The sequence below is a fragment of the Primulina huaijiensis genome, chromosome 3, assembly GCF_012295235.1.
Source record: "Primulina huaijiensis isolate GDHJ02 chromosome 3, ASM1229523v2, whole genome shotgun sequence".
In the NCBI taxonomy this organism is placed as follows: domain Eukaryota; kingdom Viridiplantae; phylum Streptophyta; class Magnoliopsida; order Lamiales; family Gesneriaceae; genus Primulina; species Primulina huaijiensis.
In genome coordinates, this window is record NC_133308.1 from 27539697 (window position 1) to 27550343 (window position 10647).

Sequence of the window (10647 nt, forward strand, 5' to 3'; positions counted from 1 at the left end):
TTCATATTATCATCAACATATACATATTCTTTTTTCTTTTCGTTGAATTCAGATCGTTAATTGTGACTTTCGTGTTCATCTACGTCTACGTCTACGTGTTGGGCGATGGATCCATCTACATGTAACCACAGTACTGGGCGGCGGCGACACCAGCAACACTCTCACCTGTCAACTGGGCCTTGGCCTTACGTATTAACATATTATCGTATACATATACATATCCGTATCCAAGGAAACACGATCGTCGGGCTCCCACTGGGACCATGACCCTCACGACATTTCCAACATATCATCGTATTAGTCACAATTACTTCACTTCCTTCAACGTTTCATATTATCATCACTTTATAAAAATCATACATTTAATATCCTTTTCTTTTCAAAAACAAGCATGCAACATATCTTTTAACGTTATCGTTTCCTCAAAAAAATCCATAAATATTTTAAAAATAACCTTTCAACATATAAAAATCCATAAATCTTTTAAATAAACATTTCAACATCATACACATTTAAAATATGCATTTAAATCTTAAACATTTAAAATAAACATTTTAACATATTAAATCATAATATTATAAAGTAACATTTTAACATAATAAATCGTAAACATTTAAAATCCATGTCATAAAAATTCATAAACATTTGAAATAATCATATTATCACATAAAACAGCATTCAGGACACTGTCATGACGATTACTAATTTCTAGGTGTGAAAAGATCGTTTTACCCCTAGACGTAAAATTTCACGTTTTTGACATTTTCTTAATTCCATTGACTCTAACATGTCCCAAATAATTATTTAAGCTTACATGAATTTTTCCTTATTTTTATTTAGCCTGAAACGAGGACTTTTAAATTAATCTTTAAATGTAACGTATTAATGAGTTTAAATCCCGAATTAATTCAAAACTCGTTATTTTGATCCCAAATTTTTAACATAACATTTTTAAGATTTATTCTACCCTTCCAAGTCATGAGACACCCCCGTGGACCCATGGATTCACTTTGTAGTTCTTAAATCTCGAAATTGACACACATACGAACATACCGAGCCATCTCCCGATTTACTCGAGCCATGCCCGAGCCACCTTGAGCCAAAACCTAGCCAACCCACCTAGGGACCCTCCTGACCAAGCCCAAGCCCCTGAACCAGCCCTGGCTCGCTCAAATACCTACTTAAACTTGCCCCAAAATTCTGNTTGGGGCAAGTTTAAGTAGGTATTTGAGCGAGCCAGGGCTGGTTCAGGGGCTTGGGCTTGGTCAGGAGGGTCCCTAGGTGGGTTGGCTAGGTTTTGGCTCAAGGTGGCTCGGGCATGGCTCGAGTAAATCGGGAGATGGCTCGGTATGTTCGTATGTGTGTCAATTTCGAGATTTAAGAACTACAAAGNCCAGGCTACCACCGAGCCCAGCCCTACCTAACCCTCACTGGACCATCCTAAAGCACCATCTAGACCACCTAGCCCAGCCCTCAACCGAGCCACCCCCCTGAAATTCTTGGCCGATCACCAACTCCCTACGGGAAGAGTCCTATGCAGCGTGGACTCTTCCCTAGCCTGGCTGCGAGCGTCCTAGCCCTCTAGGACTCCACCAGGCCCTCTCTCCCAACCCTACTTGAGCCCCAGCCAGCCCTGGCCAAGCCCCAAGGGACCATGCAAAACAACCGAACCCTGCACCTTACAAAACCCAAAACAACCTCACGCCCTCTTCCCTTGTTCCAGCTTAACGTTTCTGTTTATTTTTTTTTTGTGCAGCATTTTGTGTGAGTGCTTAGGACCCTAAACTTGTGTAAAAACATGCTTGATCATATCCTAACTCATGGCAGTCCCTTTTCCATCATACAAACATGATTTTGAAACAAAACTCAAGCCTTAAAAATCCATGATCATGTATAAACGAAAAATAAATAAAAAGTCACTTGTTTTTCATGCAAAATTCAATTAAATAAAATACTATGGTGTGATAGATGGTTGAAGGAAAGAAATATGACGTGCTTTTGCGTATTTAACGCACGAAAACATTGCGACGATTCGAGGGACGACGGCGGCGAGACTTGCTGAATTTTCCTCAAACTTTTGAACTTTCCTCCAATTAATATGTGTGTGCCGTGTGTTTTTGGAGAGTTTTGGTGGAAGAGATTGGAGAGAATTTTGGAATTGTAGGGAAGTGGGGCGTGGGGTTTAGTAAGGGTTATGGGGTGGGTTTTGAATATTAAATATCTAATTAAACACTAATCAAGCTTAGACCCACTAAAAAGGTTAATTAGGCCCATTAGTGCTCAATTAAAATATTAAAAATTATTTTGTTGAATAAAGTTTGTGAATTTATTAGCCGGGTTGCCAAAACGTTCGTATTTTTGTTGAAAAACCAACACAGAGAAAATTTACGTCCCGGCGTATAAAATCACCTTAAAACTCCTTATTTTCAAAAAACATCGCTAATATTTTAAATAATAAAAAATAATTATTTAATAAAATATTTTCTATTTTTTTCAGCCCTCGGTCTCCGTTCCTCGATCGCAACTCGAATAACCTTTAAAAATACATTTTAATGCAACAATGCAGAAAGGTATATTTTAAACATGTAAAAATGCACAACATAATTAATTTATGCAATTAAAATAATTTAATAAAATACAAAGAATTTAATAATCTGTATGCATGTGGTTCGCGTGGCCCTTTTAAATTTTCGGGGCGTTACAAGGTATGTGTGACATACTTGTACGAAAAAATATTGGATATTGGCCAAGGAATTTCTGACGCCAGAAAACGCTAAACTAGTCTACTAACTCGGACACTCTCTTGGAATGAAAAATTTATTTTTATTGAAAAATATAACCCCCGAAGAGGCCCGAGTCATGGGTGTTTTGGGTCAATCCGACAAATAACCGGACAAATGAATGCTCAAGACATAATCTCTCCGGGTTATCAGAAGCTTGGGTTTCTGGACGAGTTCTCGGGTGATGGATTTCTAACCGGAATTACCTCGATAATAGCACCTCACTCGAGTGCTCAAGTATGTGATATCTTATCTTGGCAATCATTAGTGACAAAATCGCATGGATTTGACAAGGAGAAAGAGACAGTTTGGCATGTCTGAAAAGCAGGGTATGAGCAACCATTTAGTCATAATTAGTGAGTGGACACTGAAAACAATGTCATCATTGACTTTCTTTTTATAAATATCAGGTTTGTTTAAATATTAAATGATTCATTGACATATATCTTGCCCCCATCATTTATCCTCTATAATATACATCATTTATACACCATTCTCCTTGCTACATTAGTTCTTTTCGTTCACCTGCTGACTTTAGCATCGGATTGGTCACACCGGACATATCTCAGGCGCCCATTCACGTGGTTACCTTCGTATTTGCAGGTCAGCACCAACTTTTCTCATGAGAAAAATATCTGGTTTGGACACATCTCGCTTTGCTCTCATCTCTCATCATTTTCATAACCCGACCTAGTAAAATTGCTCATGCATCTTGCACCAATTTTTATCCGCTCTCATCACGTTTAAATTTATTGAAATGACTATTTTGATAAGTGAATTTGAAATTAAAGAAAAAAGTGCTTATGCTCAAATAATTTATTCTAATTTTGAACAAAATATATACATTAGCATGATGAAATCTTTTTCCATCACGTGTGTGATTATTTTTATCATAATATATTTAGAAGTTTTTCATTTAAATATGTGGTGTTTCTTTTCGTGTTCGTTGCAAAATTCTAACAAAGAAACACACTTACTCAAAATATTCTAATAATCGTCAGTCAACATTAAAGACGCTGCCGCAATATTATCGTAATATGGAGTAACTAAATCTTAAAAATATAACAAAGTATGGAGCAAGTGATAAAAAAAATTCCATATAGTTTTAATATGAAGATGAAATTTTTTAAATATAATCCCGTTTGATTAAACTTGTGTTTTTCATTCATGTCCATGTCTACTTTCACGTAATATTTTATCACGCACTTTGAATTTTCGATTACAATAGACATATGTTCATCACATGCATATTTAACACATAATTTGACAATATGACATGAACACCTAATATGAATCAAATTATATTCTAAAATCAGTTTTAATGAATCTTTGAAGTATTTAATTGCATGAATATTGACACTCATATTATCTAATTTGATCAAAATTATTTTATTTTGTATGTCATAAATCTTAACATATTTAAAGTATTTTTTTTATACCTCCAACTCCTATCGTCGTATCCAACACCAATGAAAGAGAGTAGGCAGTGTACGGAAAAAGTGGCTTCGAAAAAGGAATAAAATTTGATTAGAAAAAAATTGAACATCAAAGTAACATGTCTATTGACTTTTTTTTTTGGTCCAGTTATCGGTCAATTCACAACCTTAAATAAAAGTGACAATTTTTCTCACGGATATAATGCCTCACGGAGAAAACCCGAAAAGGGAATGGTTTGAGATTTTTTAAATCCCCACAATAAATCGGGACAAGTATGAGATATTGTCATCATCCTCGAATCCTCACCGATAATAGTAATCACAATTATTTTATGAATAACAATAATAAAAATAATTAACAATAATAAAAAAAATTTATTGGCCAATTTAATGGGTATATGAAGGGGGTGGGAACGAAAATAAGGACAAAGACGATGATTTAATCTCCGCGGGGTTAGGGATGAGGATTTTCTGATTATCTAGAAGTGAGGATGCGTATATAACGTCGGGACTGAGATAAAGATGAGAAACTCGTCTTATTGCTGATGAACATTTTTTATGTGCCAGATATCATCATTATGGCAATGGGGTGCATTTGTCATCCATAACCTTACCCACTAAATTTTTTTAAAAAATTCTAGTTTTTTCACCGAAGTCCTGACATGATATCAGATACATAAGAAATGTTAACCGTTTTGTCAACATTTTCATGTGTCACATCAGTTTTCCGATGAAAAATGACTGAAATCGACAAAAATACATATTAATAAATAAATTAAGACAGTAAATTGATCGACAAAAAACAAAATAAAACCCAAGTTAGGACCGTGGCAGATCTAGCATACACGAACGGGGCCACGTCTCCCCCAAATTTTTTTAATTTTTTTACTATGTATCAAGAAAAATATATTAAATGGCTCCCACAAATAATTGAAAAGAACATGTATCTAAGTAGTAGAAGTGACTTTATTTTTTTCCTTTTTAGATACCCAAATTCGAATCCCTTGTATCTCGATTTTTTGTGTGTCTTTTGTAAACTGTCCCCAAAATCGAAATTTTAAATCCGCAAGACAAAAAGAAATGAATATATCTCACAGTATGTCTGATTGACCACTGAATAGTTTGTTGAGACAGAGGAGACAAGGTAGTAAGTGATCCATATGTCTACCTTTGATACAGTGGGGGTCGTTAAAAGTTAAATGCATGTTAAAGACTTGAGTATTGGCATGCAATAAAAAAGTACGTGGTAAAATCTTTTAGCATGAGCATGGCATCGCTGGCTCGAGCTAACTAACTCCTGCATTCCTTTATTTTGTACTACACAATATCAACAAGTAATAAATGAGCTATAACCATGAAAACGATCTGCACTTGGTCGTTCGGCTATTGTACCATTTAAAATCTTGGAGGTGTATTTTTTCTCCAACTGTAATTTTTAGTTAAATCTTGGAGGTGTATTTTTTCTCCAACTGTAATTTTTAGTCGAGCAGCATTCGTTCGATCATATGAATACTAAGCAACTCCTGCATGCCGGTTATTAGTTAATTTGGAATATATGTAACTCCATTTGGATAATATGAAAAATTAACGAGCTTGGGTAAATTTATTTGATGACATGAAGAGAGACAATATGTAATATGGATAATTAGAAACCATATGTGATAAATGTTCTAATTTTGAATTACGATCGATCTCGAATATATCTAATGAGAGCTTATTCGGTTAATTGGCACTTCAGACCAAACCTTTGAGTTTATTACCAGGTTCGTTTCGAAAGTTAAAAACCGTAAAATGCCAATGGAAGAAAAGGGTACAAACTATGTCACTCATCAAAAAAATAAAACGAACCTCAAATATTCAGAACACTGAAAGCAAAACATTGCATTCAACTACATCTCCAGATTCTTCAAGAAAAAAGCTATTACCACAAGTAATCAACAAATGGAAAAGCCAACAATCATAGGCTAAAGCCGACACTTGAAGATAAACTGAATCTCGAGACGACTTAGGGTGGTGAAAGGTAAAAGAAGATTTTCCCTGCACCTAGCACTGTCTTTTTTCTCCCTTGATCTTTTCTCTTCTCTGCTGCTAGTTTTGTATTTAACAAGAATAATTTCATCACACTGTCCAAATTTCACAACTATACTTGAATGATACGACACAATGTTTATCAAAGTGAAAACATATCAAATTCAAAACACCAAGAATTCAGACTCTTCCCAAGTATATTGCAACTTTCCGGGTAGATGGAGGTAAATATTTGCCAAAAAGCAGCATAAATTTCAAAATGCATACGGAAACGAAACAACTTTATAGTATTGACAAGCTTAACAAGCTTCGTTGTACCATAACAGATCACAGAAATTTGTTCCCATTTGCCAATCTCAGTTTTATTAGTCCATGTAAAATCACAGGATCAAATTCAAATTCATTGGGAAGAAAGGTCTTACAGACTTTTCTACTCTAAGTCCCAATTATCAATAAGGTGGAAACAACACGAGGCATTGAAAAAGTTGAAACCTCAATTTTTGGATAACTATTCAAAGTGTGTAAGCACCTAAAAACAGTCAGCAGGCACTCAAAATACCAAAGATATGCAAAAACATGCACAAAGCACAGAAACTACTGAACATCAAGTATGTTTCTGCTGTTCCAAGCCTCTTCCAATTCAACATAAAATACAACTTGAGTTCCAAATATATTCTCCAGTATTGAGCTAGAATCATCAGCCTTGTTTCGTGCTTGCGGCCGAAGGCTTAGAAAATGTCATGCAACAACACTCTTCAATTATTCCTAAGACACAACTCACGTACTGCTGGCCTTTTCTGTCTCATCAGAATGAACCCCCTTGTCTAGCTCACCAACACCGGTTTTCTCAGTGTCACCAATGACCAACCCAAGATCTACTGTGAGCTTTCCCCATGCCTTCAACATATTAGGGGGGTACCGCTTATTTATTATCCGGATCATATCTTTTACCTCTTCTGTATGCCCGTTCTTCACCAACCCTTCTGCCAAATACTTCAGGGTATTAAAATCTGGTATCTTGTACACCTTCGCACTCTTCTTAAACACCTTATATCCCATCACATAACGCTCGTGCTTGCACAAATTAAATATCAAAGTCCTAAAAGTGGCCATATTTGGATAACACCCTTTCTCCTTGAGGTCATCATACACCTTCTTGGCTTCATCCATCATCCCATTTCTAAGATAGCAAGTAATCAAATAGTTATAACTAACTGTATCAGGTTTTATCCCAGCTTCACTCATTTCCTCAATAAAACCCTTAACAGCATCGGGATCCCCATCTTGAACATGCATCAGCCTCACATTGTAAGACCCCACATCAGGCAAGCATCCCTTTTTCGTCACCATAACATCCCAAAATTTTTCCGCCTCGTCGCCTTTCCCTTGCTTGTACAGTGCTTGCAAGATTGGAGAAAATGTTGCAGCATTAATCTCAATCCCCTTCTCCTCCATCTCATTTAGCTTACTCATTGCCCTCTCAGGGGAACCCATCTCGCAGTAGGACTTAATCAGTATCCCATACGAAAATTTATCCGGTAAAAATCCAAACTTTGAAGGGAACTCATCGAAACATCCAGGCACGCGATCAAAGAGCTTGGAATGGAGGCAGGCTTTGAGGAGTGCGTTGAACGATATGGCAGATCGAGGGCTTCCTAAATCGGTCATTTGCTGGTAGGTTTTGAAGGCATTTTCAAACATTCCGGCAATGCCATAGGAGCGAATGAGGGAAGAAAGGAACGGCTCTTGGGTGATTTGAGGGAGGGATTTGTGGGATTCGAGAAAGGTTTCGATGTCGGATAAACGGTGGGATTTGGAAAGACGGCGGACGGTGGATTCTTGGGCATAGCGAGCAGAGACGGGGTTGTCGTAGGAAATGTTGGCGGCGGCAGTGAAAGAGGAGTAGATTTTGAGGGCTTGATCAGGGTCGTATGTTTTTTTTAGTCTGTTTTTGACAGAGGAAACAGTGAGCGGTTTGGAGGCGGAATCCGTGGCGGTGGTGAGGCGGCGGACAAGGCGGAGGGTAAAAGACCGGGACATTTTAGGGTTTGAGAGCGGATAATTTGAGCTGGGTTTGTGGGTTGTAGAGGAAACAGAGAGCTGACTGTCGAACAACCTTTGTTTTGGAAATTATTTAAAAATTGTTCAATTTAATTTTGTTGTTCTGGAAATTATTTAAAAAAATGTTCAATTCAAATTTTATAAGAAATAAGAATGAAGAGATGTTTTGACGAGATGGTATGAATAAATGATATCGTAATTATTATAATATTTTAATGAGATATTTAATATTATAAAATAAATTAGATAGTATAAATAAATAAATATATGAAAACTAATATTATACTTTTTATCAATAATTTGATAAATGTATAATAAATAATCAACATACAAATTATAACTTAAATATTTATCAACCCAATCAATATTACTCCTTCCCTTTCGTTTAAATAAACTTTATAAACTAGAAAATATTATATAAAATGGGTAGTTATTATTTTTGTGTCTCTATAAATTTTTATGAAAATTCCATAACTATCATTCAAATTATTATAGTTATTTAACAAACACATAATAAATATTTTAAATCTTAAATTTTGTTAAAGTAATTTACAACGGTATACGAAATTACTAGTTAATTATCAGTAGAGATAATTATATTTTGGTTATGTAATTTTCTTTTTCTTTTATTTATTTTCGGTCATGTTAATTCATATTTTTAGTTATGTAATTTGTAATTTTTTTTACATGAGTCCGTGTCCATCGCGTATGCCAAAAACTGTTTATGTGACGGCACTAATGTTGACATGAATTTTTGGAAGAAAATTCACATATATGTTGTGATTTTTTTTTAGAATATCACGTGATTTTCTAAAAATTCACGTCTACAATCGCAACCACACATAAGCGATTTCTAGCCAGTTGGACTCCAGACTAGAAGAGGCTAAAAACAAAATAAAAACTGTAAATTACATAACTAAAAGTACAAATGCATTATTAACATGATCAAAAGTAAAAAATTAAACTTTACATAACCAAAAATTGTTATTTTTACTTAGTGTTTAAAATAATTGATGTATAAAGATTGGATAAAAAGCACAATTTGTAAAGAAGTTCTTATAGTGAATAATGTTATTAGAGTTGTACCGTCACCACTAACTATAATTTTTTGTAAAACGAAAATTGTTGGATATTACAAATACCGTACTTTGATATTAAAAAAAAAAATTTTGTATCACAAGCACATTTGCATGAAATATTAGGGCATATAGCATTTAGCCCCATGTGAATAAATTTTTTTCCGTGGAACATATGATTCTAATAATTGATAACGCTAATATTTTATGTGTTGAGATGCTAGCTAGGTAGCATATTAGCATGTATGAAAAATCGAAGGCTGGATTGGAGTATGAGCATTTACAAGTGGTCCATCTACGTTATTAAAATTTTTTAATTAAAAAAAAAAAAACCAACAATTTATGGAGCAGAACACTGAACTTTTTGAATCAGCCAACTCTAAAAAGGCTCCATTATATAAATCGGGATAGAAATATTGTTATTGGAATACGTGTAATGTTTTCGAAATTATATAAACATTTTAAAGTTTTTATAACGATCTAAACATATCGTTTGAGTTAATGAATGACTTACGTCATTATCACAAACTTTATTTTTCCGAAAAGAAAAAAAAGTTTGATCATACAATTAGCATAAGATTCATGATTACGTATTTTATTATCATAAATTGTAAAGAAGACAATTATCAGATAATAATTAATCTGGCTAATCGATGATCAAAACATGATGCGCTTAATATTGCTTTCGACTATCTCCTACATGAATCTTTATCTTTCTCCATAATTTTAACTCCTGAAAATTTCTCTTTTATTTATTTATCTGTTATTTTAGATATAGAAAATTACAACTAAAACAAGTTATTTTGAAAATCTTCATTTTAAAATAAATTTATAACTATACCAATCAATTATTTGATAACTATAAATACATTATACAGAAACACCAAGTGATATTCATATATTTTATTATATTTCGACAGGCGTGCTTAGTATTTATAAATTTTAATAGAACCATATATAATCCGGAATTTTATGAAATAAAATTTACATTTATAAGAGAGAATAATATATAAAATCGAAATAAAAATATTTCTAAACTTAAAATGTATAATTATTAGTGGGTTTTGATATTAAATTACATGGTGCCATGTGTAAACAAGACAAATGACATAATACTTAACTTAAGAGTTTAGGATCGGCCAAGTTTTTTAAATCCAATATTAAATTAAAGATTAAGTCTAATTAACTGATTAGACCATATATATATATATGTGTATATATATAAATAAAAGATGTCTTAAAAACATAAATAAAATAATCATAGTA

The 10647-nt window shown here is 33.9% G+C and overlaps 1 protein-coding gene across 1 annotated transcript; it reads right to left on the minus strand.

Annotated features, from left to right (window-relative positions):
* Positions 1–6720: 6720 nt before the first annotated feature.
* LOC140974290 (small ribosomal subunit protein mL103 (rPPR7)) lies at positions 6721–8357 on the minus strand. The gene has a single exon (XM_073437662.1). The coding sequence runs from the start codon at positions 8282–8284 to the stop codon at positions 7022–7024; it is 1263 nt and encodes a 420-aa protein (XP_073293763.1). The 5' UTR covers positions 8285–8357; the 3' UTR covers positions 6721–7021.
* Between the last annotated feature and the right edge of the window lie 2290 nt (positions 8358–10647).

Excerpts from the sequence above, each read along its gene's own strand:
- LOC140974290 (XM_073437662.1), bottom strand. The coding sequence starts at position 8,284 with ATGTCCCGGTCTTTTACCCTCCGCCTTGTCCGCCGCCTCACCACCGCC.